General features: G+C 40.8%; 1 protein-coding gene across 1 annotated transcript in view; it reads left to right on the plus strand.

Moving 5' to 3' along the window:
- Positions 1-16,969, plus strand: part of TLN2 (talin 2) — a 453,275-nt gene that overhangs the window by 258,268 nt on the left and 178,038 nt on the right. Inside the window, exons 5-8 of the mRNA XM_036903054.2 lie at positions 634-763; positions 1,507-1,659; positions 3,321-3,463; positions 5,125-5,252. Of these exons, the coding sequence (XP_036758949.2) occupies positions 634-763; positions 1,507-1,659; positions 3,321-3,463; positions 5,125-5,252 (554 nt within the window). The remainder of the gene's footprint in view (positions 1-633; positions 764-1,506; positions 1,660-3,320; positions 3,464-5,124; positions 5,253-16,969) is intronic.

Here is a 16,969-nt window from a genome sequence, read left to right on the forward strand (position 1 = left end):
AGATACTGGGTTTAGTATATGGAATGCACTTATGAATTTGTTTAACATTTCATAGAGCAAGAGTGAAGTATGTGGTGCCAATTAATTTTTTCTTTCCAACTCTATTGTTACGTGTAGCAAAAAAAAAAAATTATCATTCAAAAATAACTCCCAACTTATTGCCCCTGTTTGGCCATACCATTACTGTGAAAATCACTTCTACTGTGATATACCACTACTGTGAAGAATTATGGAGTATTATTTATGTTCTTCATGACTATATATATATATTTTTTTTTTTTTTTCCAGAAGTAAGTAGGAATTTTCCTCTGCTAAACCTCATTAGATAGATATATGATTCCTAGCCTTTCAGGAGGACATATGTTTCTTTATCTTTACAGAGGTTAGGTTTCAATAATTGTGAGCTATAAATACTACTTCTTTGTGTGCAATTTCACTATCAGATTTTTTTTAAATCCTCATAAGAGCAATTATTAAACACTGGGGTTTCTGTATTAGCAAAAAAATCTCATAAAAACCCTGAAGGAGAAAAATCAGAGTGTGCTAGGGAAAATTCATTTTTTAAAGAAAATTGTTCAAATTTATTATCTAGTTTCCCACACAGTGTGAAAAGACTATGTGGGTTTGCTCTAGGATATTTTGGAATACAAAAAGAAACAGAGACCTCAGAAAATCCGGATGCTGGATGGATCTGTGAAGACAGTGATGGTGGACGACTCGAAGACCGTAGGGGAACTCCTGGTTACTATTTGCAGCAGGATAGGTGAGTGTTCGCGTGCCTGGGTTCTGGTTTCTGTCAGCTCCGTTTGGTGTCTGGGCAGTCTTGAATGTGTTTTGGCACACAATTTTTGCCCAGTCCCAAGAGAGTGTGATCATTCTCCCAATACGCAAGCCCATGAGCTGGGATTGTAAATACTTGAATTTCTCACTGAGTCAAAATTGAGAGCTTTTATTTCTGTTTCAAAAGCAAAAGGAATTCTCAAGTTGAAAACAATGTGTCTGAAATCATTTAATTCGGTCTCCACCCATTTCTGGGATTCTGTGCAGGCATCGCAGGCATGCAGCGTCTCCTTGAACACGAGTGTCACACAGCTCTTCCTCTGGCAGTTGTGTTAATCTCCTCAGGCCGCAGGTCTGTCTCCTATGTGAAGTCTTGCGAATATTTGAGGAAAGTAGCCTGGCCTGTCATAGTTTTCTCTTCAGACAAAGGAAGCCCATTTGTTCAGCCACTCCTTGTTTGTCTTGTCTTGTTCTGCATGGTCTCTACTTTGTACTTACTTTTCAAAAATCTACAGGATTGAGCATGACATTGCGAATGTGACTTAACTAGCTGAAAATTCTTCCTTTTGGCCAGTTATATGATGGGTGCCCTGTGGGTGGCACCCCACCCTCACCTTGGTAAGGCTTCTCTCTCTCCTTTGCCATAGGGGACTTCCTGGAGCGTTAGAGACCCCAGGCTGAAAGGCATGTGATACCTGATGATTATGATCTAATTTATATTTTTAGGAATAACAAACTATGAAGAATATTCTTTAATCCAAGAAACAATTGAAGAAAAGAAAGAGGAAGGGACAGGCACGCTAAAAAAAGACAGGACACTATTACGAGATGAAAGGAAAATGGAGAAGTTGAAGGCCAAGCTTCACACGGATGATGACTGTGAGTGTCTGAGAGGGAAGTGTGATATAGGCACATGGCTTGGCTAAGCTTCACTCCCTTCCATCATCTATGTGACCCAGGACAGGGATATTTTGTTTATTCATTACATCTGTAAATATTTTAGTCACTGCCACTAAAAGATGAAGATTTTTGAGAAAAATAATAAAGTGACTATAATACCATTTCATATAAAAAGAAGTAATCTCTTAATACCAAATATACAAATCATGTCACATTTTCTCCACTGTCTTCGACAAGACCTTTTTTAAACAGTTTATTTGGACTAGGGTCCAAAGAAGGCTGGATGATAGATTGTTCAACTCTTTTAATCTAAAGGTTTTTCCTCCATGTATTATTTTTCCTTGGAATTTTTTGGGGAAAGAAACCAGTTGTTATTTGTATGTTGTTTTCTATAGTCTGGATTTTATTGATTTGCATTCCTGTGGTGTCACCTAACATGTTCTTCTGTCCCTTTTAATTTGAAAGCTTGATCAGACTTGTGTGTATGTATACTTTTAAAATAAAGATTCCTTATGTGGTACTGAGTACTTGCATCAGGAAGTTAAATCTGGCTGTCTCCTTTTTTGTGATGTTAACAGCCATTGATGACCATTGCTTAGATCCATTATTTCCTTAGGGGGTTACAAGATGGTAATATAATTCTCTCATAAGAAAGTCCTTTCCTTTGGACACACAATTAGTGTTTAGAAAAGCCAGGATGTACACTCCATTTGTCCCCAGAGCCTGTTCCTTGTGCACCTGGCCACCTGACACCCCACCTCCCAGGTGATCTTACTTCGTGCACAATTTACGTGGACCTTCCCAGCCTCTGTCTTCCTCTTTTCTTGCTGCTGCACTGCAAAGATGTCATGGTCGTAATGCTTATTGAAATGTGGTGGGGCTTGCATTTCCACTGACCGTTTCTCCAGTTCTTTTTTTTCTGCCTCATTTGATTTCCCATTGCATACTTCTTTCCAAGTGAAACTTTAGTAGACAAATCCTTAGGATTTTTATGTGCACGATACTCTCTGAGGTACTGTGGGAGATGAGGGCAATCTGACATTGCCTCTACTAAAGATGCTTATAATCTAGTGAGGCTTGTGATAGATTCTTGCACTGTATGTGTTGAGCTCAGGGAGGAGTGTAGGAATGGGAGATGTGGCAAGTGTCAGGGTGATCCATTCCTGTGCACTGTGATACCAGGTGAGCATTTTGTAAGTGAGATTCAAGCTGGGCCACGGGCAGGGTCTCACCGTCCTCTCCATCTTACTGTCCTGTTCTCCCCTCCTGCCAGTACTTTCATATTTTTTTGTCTTTTGTACTTAGAATCAGTTAACTCCTGCTCAGAGTTTATAAATAATTGCACCTGATGAGACTGAAGTATCTGCTTTTGACTTAAAGGAAAATGCTAACTTGGTTGTCTTGGCATAAAGCACTGATCTTCTTATCTACTGCCCCCACCACCACCACCACCACCACCATGTGTGGTATGTGGATGGTATACGATGGTAAATGTGGGATTAATTTGCCAAGTTAAAAAGCACAGTTGCAATCTAAGAAGCAGCCATAACTGAATGTCAACATCACAGAAATATGTATGATAAGTCCCCTTAAACTGAGAGGAAAAATAAACAATTTCTTTCATGTGTCTTGTGTTGCAGTAAATTGGCTGGATCACAGCCGAACCTTCAGAGAACAAGGAGTAGATGAACACGAAACGTTACTGCTAAGACGCAAGTTCTTTTACTCGGATCAGAATGTGGACTCGAGGGACCCTGTGCAGCTGAACTTGCTTTATGTTCAGGTACCGTTTAATGCGTAGACACGGAGGTGGGTGAGGTTCCAGGAAGCTCCTGGCTGAGGCCTGCGGTGAGCAGGAGCTTGGCCCTGACTGCAGGTCTGCGGCGTGCAGTTTCCAGGGAGCACTGCTCCTGGCTCCTCATACGTCTTCTGTTGGGGTGCGGATTGATGTGGGCATGTGCTGCTGGCCATCCTGAGGAGGCCTTTTCTTGGGCCTCTCAGATTGGGAAGTGGTGGCTGGTACTGCCCCTCTCTGCCTGGATTTGGAGCACTTAACTGGCTCACTACTTCAAATGCACTAAAACTTTCTTAGCTAGCATCTTAGAAAACAAGCAAATATTGGTCAGAAAATCAGTACATCACATCACATTAACTGAAGGATATTCTCTTAAAAACCTTTTATGTCTTTACCATCAACTAACTGTTGAAACTCAGACAAATCATTTAATTCACCTGAGTCGTAGTTTCCCACTGTGAGATGTGGGCTTTGCACCAGATAGTCCCCAAGTTTTCTTCTGGCTAAAGAAAAACATCTCTGTTTCTCACTCTCTCACTTCTTTCATTCTTTCCTGCTCTTCTTCCCATTCTCTCTTAACATTTATCTACTTAACACCCCATAAAATAATGTGGGGGTCAGCAAAATGCAGACATGGTGTCACCTGGGTTTGTAAATAAAGTTTTATTGGAACACAATTCATTGTTCGTTCATTTACACATCACATGTTGATAAATCCTCCTATACATCACTTAATTGTTTACATACTATCTGTGGCTCCTGTTGTGTTCCAGTGGCAGAATTCAATAGTTGTGACAGAGGCTATATGGCCAATAAGGTCTAATGTGTTTGTGTCCTGGCCTTTTACAGAAAAGCTTGCTGACCTGAGTTAGTGGAGGCATGAGGTGAGTGACATGAAGCAGGCTGGGCAGAAAGAGGCTAGAAGGCCAGAAGGACAGGAGATAGCCGGACTAAGAAGTGCTTATTAGTTTAAAGCATAGGGCCGTAGCTTAGAATATCCATTTAAAGAGTGGTCTGGGGATCATTTAACTAGAGAAAGGAAAAGACAGGAAGGAAAGGAATAAATAGCAACAACAGTGATGGGTCAAGAGCTGTGAGATGGTCTTCAGACATAGTTAGTTCCTGATTCTGGGACTGTGCATTTGCTTATCATTTCCCCTAAATGTCTGCTGTATTGAGTTCCTGTTTGTCTCTCTCTGTCCCTCTTTCCTCCCTCCGCCCTTACACTACACTGGTCTTTATCTGCGGATGGGTGTTGGGTTGATGTCACCTCTAGATAATTTTTGTTAGCTATAAGATTTAGCATCATAAAAAGTCTATTTCTGTTTCCTTCTCTTTGAACCTCATCATTTTGCAGGGATTTCCCTTTGCCCCTTTATTTTTCATCACCACTTCTACTTTACTAGATTATATTCAAGCTTTAGTTTAAATACTCTGGACACTGATGATACTTTCCATATAGGCAATTTGGGGCAAAGACTTATTTTCCTTTTGCCTTCATCCTACTGCGCCACTGTCACGTGCGGTGTACTGTGTCACTGTGGGCTGCCTGCCGTACTGCCACTTGCTCCACTCAGGCGCGGGAATGTCAGTGGAGAGAACACGTCATTTCTCCAAGCTCATGATGCTTTTTCCTTCTTGTGTTTCAGGCTCGGGACGATATCCTGAATGGCTCCCACCCCGTCTCCTTTGAGAAAGCTTGTGAATTTGGTGGATTTCAAGCCCAGATACAATTTGGACCTCATGTGGAGCATAAACACAAACCCGGATTCTTAGAGTAAATGACCTTTTGTTTTTCTCTTTTCTCCTCTTATTTTCACTGTTTATTTTTGAGCTAGCTCTGCAAAACACCCACCCTAGTTTCAATCAGTTGTGAGATTGTTAGCTTAATTGAGTGTATGATCAAATTTGTGGAGCTTGGGGAAAGCAAGAGGCCTTGGAAATTCAGTGTTGGCATGACTGTGAAGGTTCTCTGCTCCAAGCTGAGGCAGTGTGTGATTTGCTCTAGACCACGGAGTCTGCGGCACCCGGCCTCGCTGTCGCATTCCCTGTCCTAGAGTGTCTCTGGAGGGCCTCACTTCCTCCACCTTCTGAAACCTCTGCCCATTACAACATCCCTTCTTCATCTTGAGCCAAATTTTATCACCTTTCATTTCTTTTTAAGACTCCTCTAAGAGAAGAACAGAGTATAGAAGAGAGAGCTTCACATTCTTTATTACAACCTTATGCATTCTTCGTTGCTCTGAGAATGTGATGTCACATTAATACTTGGTCCACCCTTTCACCCATCTAGTCCTCAGTTCTCTCGTCTAAAATGATGCAGGTATGTTTTTCTGGCTCAATACTCAGAGATTCAAGAGAAAGCGAACCCTACAGATTCGTCAGTGCCCCACAGAACACGGGCTCCAGGATTGGGCTTCCAGAAGCCTCCCTCTGTAGGCAGCTGGCTGTGTGAAGTGCTCTTCCCTCTGTTTTGATCTGGGCCTCATCAAGGCTTCTGTGCATTTCTTCTTCTGGTATTGTTTCTTTTCTTTCTTCATCTGCCCCAAACCCCACCTTTTCTGTCTCTCTTCTGCTTCCTCTTGGGGCAGGTGAAACATTTTGCTGAGCCAAAAAAAAAATCACTCCAGAGAGTCTTGACATGATCAATATCATGCTGTTACCTAGGGTGAGCTTGGAGAGACTAGAAGTGGGGACCGGACATGGACTACAACGGGGTGGGCGGACGTTAGCCTTTCTAGAACTCCCTGGCATGAGGTGTGCTGAGTAGATCAACCATTGCATAGTGTCCAAGTGTACTGAGGGGAGAGGATAATGTAAATACTTATTTGGCCTTTGCCCCCCCCTTTCACTTTGATGGAAACCTGGAGCAGCATATGTCCTAGAATAAGAAGAAAATCAACTTCTCTCCTGATGGCAGAGAATGCGCAGCCCACATGCTCCTTAGTCTGAACTGAGTTGTTAGGAAAGAACTCTACCCTTGGGTCAGTGATTCTCAGGGAGCCTTTCCCAAGTGATACTTCGTCTTATAATATGTCATATGGTGACCTTGGGTCTGAAAATGGCTCTAAACGGGTCCTGTCACTAATTTTGTTCTATATTCTCCAAACTCACTTGTACGGCCCATCATTTGTAAGGGCCCATTTATACCCAGTCTGGCTTTCCTTCTGCAAGAGCCATGGGAAGTTTGCCCTTTGTTCTCTGCTCTGTGACACCCCATGCACCTTACGGAAGACCATGGGCACATGATGTTTCAGTCCTGTCCCATTCCCACACTCTAACCTCACAGTTGGTCCCTCAGGTACCCTTGGTGGCATAATCCTGTGGACTGTGGCCAAGGAAATTGATAAACACCAAGAACCAATTAGGCCCTGGAGGAAGCAAAATACTTGGTTTCTCTTTCTTTGAATGACTGAAGAATAGGAGAAATTAGAGAGAAGATTTATGAATCAAAGGTTTTTAAATGCTCACCTGTTTTTAGGCTTTGATAGCCTCTCCTCAAGTCCTGTGGCTCCAATGAAAAGGTGATGTGGCTGTAGCCATGCATTGGCTAAAATGATGATGCTATTTTGGCCATTTCATCAATGCCTTTTCTCTAGACCTTTGGGACAGCTAATTCTCAGGGTCCTCTTGTGAACTGAGGAAGCAGTTTCTTTAATGCAACAGATGTGGAAGCAACAGCACAGAGAGGAGAAGTGTTTCGTACAGTTACACAGTTTTTCTGCAGGGAGCTTCTGACGTCTCTCACTGGGCCCTATGATTTGCCCTTACTTTCCGAGCAAAGTTGCCCCTTTCACTGATCTCCCAACATGCAGCGAAATTGGGAAAGTACTTAAAAATGTGGCTCAAATGTCTTTAGGCGTCTATCCTAGTGTCACTGGTGGTGCTAACTGCACCACAGTGAATGTTGTACCGCTGATTGCTCGTGTGCAGGTAACACACTATCAGGGCACTGGTTTTGCTCTCAGAGCATCTCCTGCAATGTACGGGCCTAGTGAATGCTGCAGACCTATCCTGCAGCAAAGACATCCCTTTCTTAATAATCTGAGGTAGCCAAGGTTAAGCAATCGTACTTGGCCAGCTTTCTTATTTCTGAGATTATAGTATGAAGCTCATGCCTCTAGTGTATGTGTATCCATACTCAGATTCCAAATTAAAACAAGCTTATGCCTGGTGGCAATTATTTTTCCTCATGAATTTGATTTACTTTTTCATTAGACCAAATCTAGTCTAGGTAATGAAGCATTTTCATTTAATGTAGTTGTTTAATCGTGTACATTATTGCACATACCATATAGGTAAACTTCCTGAGGATGTTCATCTCCTCTTAATTAAAACAAAACAGTGAGGTCTGTTTCCCTGAGTGCATGTTGGATAGCTGGAGCCTGTTTAGGGATAATATGCCTGGACTGTCCCCGGTGACAGGTTGGGCTGTGTTTGCCAGCCGTTCTATGTTCCCTATCAAGCTTTTCATATGTACTGTCTGCTTGAGCTATTCAGAGTTTAAAAAAAAATAGTGAGAAGGTTGGACTTGGCACAGAGCCGGGATGAAGATCCAGCAAGGCAGAGATTTCAGCCACATTGCTTCTGGATGAGATGCATAGAGGTATGTCTAAGTAGTCCATTTCATTTAATTTTTTTGAAAACTTGTGTAACAGAGGTCCTCAAAGCATACTAGGGACCTCTTGATGAGATTTTTTTCCACGTTTTTAGACCCTTTAATGATTTCTGGACTCAGTACCACCCCAGTGAAAGTATTTATTTAGAATACTAAAAATCGGAGACTATAAAAGATTTTCAGTTTCTGGGGGGTAAAGGATTATATTTAATGTCCCCCATATGTTCTCTTATATGGGGAAAGTAGGTGCATGAGAGATGGAGACAGAAGCGAGGCACAGGACCAAGGAGAGCTAGAAACCAGAAAGCCAAGCCAATCCTCCCATATCTGGTCTGATATGCTTTCTCTACATGACAGGAGTCCAAGAAAGGGACATTTTAATAGATCATGAAGTATAGACAATACAATCCAATGATCATATGTATATTTTTGCCCTTTCTATATTCTGAAAATGCTTGCAGAAAGCATGCTAGTGTTATTTAATTCATTGAGGATGTGTTAATGTGTATTCTCTTGTGCCAAATATAAGGAAAAATAAAGGAGCTATTATATACTAATTATTTGCTGCTTTTGAGACTGTAGTCTATTTGGCAAATAAACATATGAAATTGTTATTATGGCAAGCCAAAACGTGGCTCTGATTTCAACAAGGTCTAATCTTTAACTATGTTTTGAATGCAGAATAGTCTATTTAGGATTTGAAAAGTTGAAGTGCAGACTATATGGGGACTACTATGAGTTATTTCTAAAAAGGTGGCCAGAGTATGGTGCAAGAAGCAAGTTTGATCAAAGAATTTGGCAAAACAGAAGGAAAATCTAAAGAAGAATTCGCTTTTAAAACAGCAACAACAAAAACTCTTACAATAATGACTAACTTCAAGGCCCTTAAAAATATGGTGGAGGACTTTAAAAAGTGATCATAGTCAAAGCCTTCTATGGACCTTATTGTCCCAAGAAGATTCAGTGTACTCACAAACTTTAGACCTTAAGTACATGTGATAAAATTGAAGACAGCTCTAGGTAATGGGTGTAGAGTATTCACTGTATGATTCTTTCAATATTCTGTGTGTTTAAGATTTTTCATAACAAAATAATGGTAACAAAAATCAATTTACCTATGAATGGAACTCGCAAAAATCTCTGAGATCTAACCAAATAATACGATGCTCATAAAGAGTATAAAAGAAGATCTCAATAAATGGAGTGATTTGCTGTGTTAATAGATACAAAGACTTTTAATGTCATAAAAGCAACTATCCAAACTTAAAGTTCAGTTCAGTTCTGGAATATGCATAAAAATCCTACTTAGTAAGTAATGAGGAAAACTAATCTTAAAAGTCATTTGGGTATCTTAAAACTGTTGACATTCAATGTATTAGTCAAGACTCAAGAACAACCAAGGTGACCTGAAGATCCATGGAGGACTCACACAACTGTCTCAATTTCTTACCGAACTGTAGTAATTAAAGCACTCTATGTAGGGTGATAAGAGTGCTAAAGGTTGGTAAACCTACCTTTGTGAAAATTAAAATATTAGGCAACAGACATTACCAAATTAGGAGTGAAGCTCCAAACTGGAAGTAGAAACTTGCACATTTGCAATGCATACTACCAAGAACAAATTACCATCCGGAAAAAATTAAAAAGGAGAAAAAAAAATCTTCCAAGGAAAAGATCACCCAGGATGCCAATAAGCACTTTAGAGAAGAAGAAATTCAACTGACTTATAAAGACACGGAAAAATAATCAGCCTCGTAAGTAATCCAGAATGCAAAATCAATAAGGATACAGCATTTTGTGTTTATCAGATGGGCACAAATTTAAATGTATGAAAACACCAAAGTGCTTTAGAGAGGAAACAAGACATTTCAGAATACGAATCTGTTGAATTTAAAAATGCATGCCAAGAGAAACAGAATGTATTGTTTATAGATACAAGAAGATGTAGGAACATAATAAAATATGCATGAAAATTAACTTCAAGGAAGTGACTACCATTAGTGAGAGAAAGCAAAATGGTATGAGAATTCGACTAGTTCTATAACCTCTATTTCTTTAAAAGAGAGAGGTAGCAATCATAAAGCAAATATGACAACATGTTGTTATATATTTATCCTTGGTGAGAGATATATAAATTATGAGGTATATACTTTTCTGTGTATTTCAAATTAACTTTCTTTTTTAACAAGACATTTGCAAAAATCTGCAGGTAAGGTGATAAAAGTTTGTATTGACTGAGGTTGGATTTATTATATGTGGCAAAGGCAAAATTAATAGGTGTCGGAGGTCAAAAAGACCCCATGCCTCTGCCACAGGAAGCAATGGGTGGGGGTGGCCAGGCAGGCAGGCAGGTAGCAGGCTGAGGAGCCCCGGCTCATCCTTGATCACTGCAGGCCCCTCATCCTTTCTGTGTGTTCTTTGGGAGTATTTTACTGAGAACAATCCAGGGTGTGATCCTCTGTTGAGGGATATTTTAGAATGGACTTGGAAATTTTTACCCACAAACTCAAGATATTTCTACTGTCAGGAAGCAATGCTTTTGACACAGTAGGAGGTCTTAAGTCAGTTTTTCTTTTGGCACCTGTTCAAACACACATTCCTCCTTTGGAGTTGGTCTTCTGTGTGCTTTTGTCAGAATAATTTGGCTGTCGATTCTGTTTTCAAATTAACAGTGAAGCAGGCAGGCATTTCAGCTTCTGTTTTTCACCAGCTCTGTCTTACTGCCTGTTCTCACCACTACCCACCCAATGGTTTCTTTATTGTTTGCCTCCGTCCTGTGCTCCGGACGGCCTCGAGGCTGTCCTCTCAATCATGGGAGGTAATGACCATTGAGTGATACCTTCACTGCTACCTCCTAGCAGCAGTCTCCTGAGGTCCATGCCTACCTTCCTAACTACAGTCAGCCTCCAGAACTTTCAAACCAGGAACCTCTGAACTGATCCAGCCCTGAGCTGCCTGTGAGCCTCAGGGCCAGTTCCCATCTTTACACTGAAGGACAGCAGGATTGGTCCAAGAAAACTGCTAGGTGGCTGAGATAGGTCCTCAAGCCATTTCCCATGCTCCTCCCATATACCGGCTTCACCCTCTGTTTCCACCCTCATCATTTCCCAGCTCGGACGGTGCTTCCTGCCACCTTTGTTGGCACCTCATTTACCCAGGACTTAACCAGTACTTTGAGTCACACAAACATGTTCCTCTTTGAGGCTGAATTCAAATCCAAGTGTATCTGATTCTATCATGTGAGCCTTTATCCCTTTGTGCCAGGGGTCCTCCAACTTTAGTGTACATCAGAATCATCTAGAGGGCTTATTGGAACACGCACTGCTGTACCTCACCTCCAGAGCCTCTCATTCAGCAGGTTGGGCTGAAGCCTAAAAATCGGCCCTCCTAATACATTCCCACCTATACCGATGCTGTGGGTCCTGGGACCACACGTTTAGAGCCTCACATGGGGCCAAATTTGAGCTGTTATTGTTAGTCATTTGCTGATGTAACATAAAGGTGGACTCAGGGTGTTCTGGGCCCTGTGGGGGACACAGTCCCTGCTGCATATCTCTACCTTCCCTCCCTGCATTCGTCCACCCTGTGCTGGGTAGGCACGTCACTGTTTTGTTTGTGTGTTCGTACTGATGCCCTCACTCCTCAAGAATGAGAGGATATCCACTGTTTTTAATTCATATGAGCAGCAACACTCCTGGGTAGGAATCCTAACTTCTTCTGAGATGATGAAACCAGCTCAGAGAGGTGGTGATGTGCTGGTGGTCACACAACGGCTTGGTGGCAGCTCAGGGACAGGTGACAACCAGGTAACCTTCCCCCAGTCCCAGTTGCCTCCCAGGTACTTGGATATTTATTGCCAGACCATAGAACACCTTTTTCTGGAATTGGAAAAGCAGCTTAAGTTTTCTTTAAGAAAATGAGGTGTTTGTGGGCACCTGGATTTGAATCTATACCCTGTTCCCCTAAATAGGTGTACTAGATTCCCCTCCCCTTACTCAGTGGCTTCTGGGCATTTCTAAAAAGTTGATTGCCACTGCTGTGGTCACTATTACCATTAACTGTTTGGGTGTTTCTGTTATTTTATTCCTCTCTCTTTCTGAAGGTTCTGAAAGACCGATCACCTGTTTGTTGTCTTTTGACTAAAAGGTAACCTAGCTCCGGGTATTGAGTGGCTAAGCACAGGTCTCTGGAGTCCACAGAGGTTTAGTTGTGACTGGGAGCAACTTCTTTAATGTCACTGAGCCTCATGTTCCATATATAAAATGGGATATTTCTTCCAAGAGCTTTTGTTAGAATTTAATTAGTCTATGCATGTAAAGCAACTGAAATATATGTGGAGATCCTCTATCAACAGGGTTTGGACTGTTGGTTGAATAATGTAGAAAGTCATTGAAAGTACATAATCTATGATGTCTACCTCTCTGAAACCCTGTATTTAAATTTTCAACTTACACATTCATTTGCAAATCGTTCAACATAGGACCAAAGTTGTTTCTTTGTGTGGGTCCCTGGCTTGGGGTTCTAGATGGTCTTTTTTTGTATGAACCATGTCGTTTGGGAGAGAATTTAAAGACAATAGTGAAAAAATCTGAAGACAGACTACTTTTAGATTTTATGATTTTTCTTCTCAGGATTTTTTACTCTTCTCACCTCTATCTAATTTAGTAACTTTTTGTAAATACTTAAGGAAGCATTCAGTAGCTCCCTTTTTGTACTATTTTAGTGGTTTATGGGATATGTTGGTTTATTACATAATCATGTGCTGACTAGCCAGCAGCAAAATTGGAGAACAAATACAGCTGACTTGGCCAGAGCAGGAGTGGGGCTCATGAGAGAAGAGACTGTCAGCTCCAAACTTTCAGGGTCCCATGCATCTTGGAATGCAAAAAGAGCTTTGACTCGCCTGCCATCTAAGTGATGTGGAGGATCTGTTATTGCCCTTAGAAAAGGTGGTACTTCTAACACTGGCAGTAAGGTTTGGAGAAGTCGGGTTTAAATGCTTGCTTTGCAGACTGCTGGCATTCTAAGGTGGGATATTTAAGGAGGCAGTGGCAGGGACATTGCTTGGCCAGAGCTTGTATAATTAGGAGAAAAATTTCAATCAGGCTTGACAGTCTGACCCATTTTCTCAAAGAATACTGACAGATTTCACTTGTGTGCATATCCCAGATGCTTAGGAGCCTTCCAGACTTGAGTTAGGTAATCAAAACAACAACTGAGCTGGAACTGCTGCACAGCCGGCTGGCAGGCAGGGATGACAGGCTGCCAGCTCCTTCCAGCTTCACGCCGACACCGTGCACTTCGCCGATTTCCTGGGGAAAAATACACACCACACAGCACACACACACTCACTTCGTATTTTAAAACACCTTACAGTCAACTCCCCCCAGATTGACTCTTGCAACATTAAGGGGAACACCTCTAGTGCAAGCTTCTGCAAGTTGTTTACAGTACCTACTGAAGAATGGCAGGGGTGCCGGGGGGTGTTAGTTCCCAGAATGTGAATCAAGGGCAACCTGTTGCCACATAGAACTTTCTTGCCACAAATGCCATAAATGCCCAACATATTCTACCCGTGCCTGGTCACTGGACACTGCCATCTGGTGTCTTCTAGTGACAGTCACTGTTCTAGGGGGTTGGCACTGGTGTTCTGGTAGCTTCACCTAGGTCTCTTTGCTGAAGGCATGGCAGCTACTTTCCAGAGGCCCAGAGCAGTGGCCCAGTCATAATGCTTTTTTGCTGTTGTTTTAAGTGTGCCCACGGGGAAAGCCTGAAATGCCTGTGTGTTCAGGGGGATCCACTCTTGGTCTGGGAGGTCAGAGGCTTCCAGTACTGACAAGTCCTGTGACCTCAGCTAAGTCACTGTACCTCTCTGTGACTCAGCTTTCTCTTCTGTGACGTTGGTGCATTTCAGTTCTTTCTAAATCATACATTTTTGTCCATGAAGTTGCTTAATGACAGTGATAACATCTAAGGGGCTGCAGCTTAGATATTTCTTAGATCTTGCCTGCTTACTAACTTGGGGTCTCTGATAAAGCCAGCATGTCCTGCTGATTCTCAGACCTAGATTCCTGAAATTCAGAAAAGGTACTTTACAACTTTTATCCATTGAAGTAGTTTGCAGATTAACCAGGCATCATTATTCAAGTTTTAATGTAGCTACAACATGGCCCTGCTCCATCCCATCCCTGCTTTTTTGCTGGAATATTTTAAAACAAATCCCAGACAGTGTATCGTTTCATCTATCAGTACCTCAGCATATTTTCCTGAAAAATTAAAATTAAATTTTTAAACCCACATAACTACAGATCCATCCTAGCACTCCAAAAAACTTGCAATAATTCTTTAACATCCTCTAATACCCAGACTATGTTTAATCTGCCCCCATTGTCTCAAAAGTGGCATTTTATAATGAGGTCTACAAATTATATATACATATTTTTAAGAACAGCCTTATTGAGGTATAGTTCACATACCATACAATTCACCAATTTAAAGTGTTCAATTCAGTGTTTTTTTAGTGTATTTGCAAGATTGTGCAACCATTACCACAATCTAATTTTAGAACATTTTTGATCCTCCCAAAATAAGCCTTGCCCATTAGCAGTCACTCCCAAGTTCCCCATTCCCATCCCAGTTTTTGCAACCACTAATCTTGTCTGTACAGATTTGCCTACTCTGCACTTTTCATATAAATGGAATCATATAAATGATCATCTGTTGTGAGGGGTGTCTATCGCTTAGCACAGTGTTTCCAAGTTGTAGCATGTACCATATTTAATTCTTTTTTATTGTTGAATAACATTCCATTATATGGATAAACCACATTTTGTTCATCCATCAGTTGAAATACATTGAGTTGTTTCCACCTTTTGGCTACTATAAATACTACTATGAACCTTCATGTACTGATGTTTGTGTGGATAAATATTTTCATTTTTCCCGATATATGCTAGGAGAATAGCTGTTTAATGTTTTAAGGAACTCCAAGTTATTTTTCACAGCAGCTGCACCATTTTATGTTCCTGCCAGCAATGTTTGAGGGTTCCCATTTCTCCATACCCTCATCAATACTTGTTATTTTCCATCTTCCTTATTGTAGCCATGCTGGTGGGTGTACAGTGGTATCATATTGTGGTTTTTCTTTGCATTTCCCTAATGACTAATGGTATTAAGCATATTTTCACGTGCTTTTGACCATCCAAACATCTTCTTCAAAGAAATGTCTCTTCAGGTATTCTGCCCATTTTTTAATTGGATTGTCTTTTTATTGTTAAGTTGTAAGAGTTCTAATATGTTCTGGATACAAGTCCCTGATCAGATACATAATTTGCAAATATTTTCTCCTGTGGGTTGCACTTCATTTTCTTGATAGTATCATTTACAGTTCAACTTTTTTTTATTTTTTTATAGCCCAGTTTATTTTCTTCTTTTGCTGCATGTACATTTTCGGTGTTGTATCATAAATCTTTGCCTAACCCAAGGTCTTAAAGATTTGCTCCTCCTTTTTTATTCTAAGAGTTTTATACTTTCAGCACTTACATTTAGGTGTGTGATCCATTTTGAGTGTACTTTTTGTCTTGTTGTGAGGTAGGGGTTCCAATTTCATTGTTCTGCACATGGATATTAGTTGTCTCGGCACCATTTGTTGAAAAGCCTGTTCTTTCCCCATTGAAGTGTCTTGGCATTGTTGTTGAAAATCAGTTGACTATAAAGTTAATTTCTGGACTCGCAATTCTATTCCATTGATCTGCATGTCTATTATGTTCATACCACAACTTCTTTGTTACTATAGCTTTGTAGTAAGTATGTTTCTTAAAAAAATCTGTTAGCCTGTTGCTGTGTCCTCTTTCCCAACTCCACCATCAAGCCATATATTTGTGAGAAACCTGAATTATGTCTATAGAGTTTCCCACATTGGGATTTGACTGGTTGTATCCTGGTGGTGTCACTTGACACATTTTTCTATCTTTCTTTTTGTAAACAAATATTTAGATCTAGAGTCTTAGTTAAATTCCGATTCAATTACATATTACTTATTATTTGTTGCCAAAACCACTTCCTTGGTGATGCTGTATCCTTCTTGTTGCATCAGTCGGGAGGCATATAGCACTTCTATTAATGTGAAAATTGATCATTGGGTTTGATAAGACTGATCCATCTCTTAAAAAGTTCCCCATTAACTTGTCACTTCCTGATTTTAGCCACTCATGCTTATTTTCATTAAGAGCTGTAAATGGTGATTTTGGACTTCTGTTATTCCTTCTGCATTTATTAGCTTGTTTGTTTCCCTTTATCAGTTTTTAGTATGAGTTGGTGCCCTAGCTATCTCCTAAGGTGATCAATGATTATTTTAAAGGATATTTATGGAATTTTACATCTGTGCTCTTACCCATTGTGGTCATCATTCTTTCTGTTGCTCAAATGGCCCCATGACATAAAATTAATTACATGATATATAGGGTTTGCTTTGAAAGTAGTCCAGGGAAGGGGGATATGGGTGAGGGAGTAGGTGAGTCATGAATGGCCATGAATTATAATAATGGAAGCTACGTGGCATGTTTTTTTGTTTGTTGTTCTCTCTTCTGTATAAGCTTAGTGTTAAAAGTCGTCCCATTTTGGCCACTGGTTATCCCTTGATGTCAGTCCAGTGTCATTTTGATAGCTCCTTTGATCTCAGGTCTAAGAAGCCTCAGGAACCTGCCCCAGAACTAGAATCAGTCATTTCTCCAAGGAACCCTGATTCCTTTTTGTGGGAAATGGTATTTGAAGATGGGCCACCTGTCCCAAGTACTGGGGGTGCTTATTGCTATCAGGTTGTCCTTGTCCTTAGCTTCCTTAGAAAGTGTTTTTAAGAAAAAGAAAAATGAATCAAA

Source organism: Manis pentadactyla, chromosome 11, assembly GCF_030020395.1.
Source record: "Manis pentadactyla isolate mManPen7 chromosome 11, mManPen7.hap1, whole genome shotgun sequence".
Lineage (NCBI taxonomy): Eukaryota > Metazoa > Chordata > Mammalia > Pholidota > Manidae > Manis > Manis pentadactyla.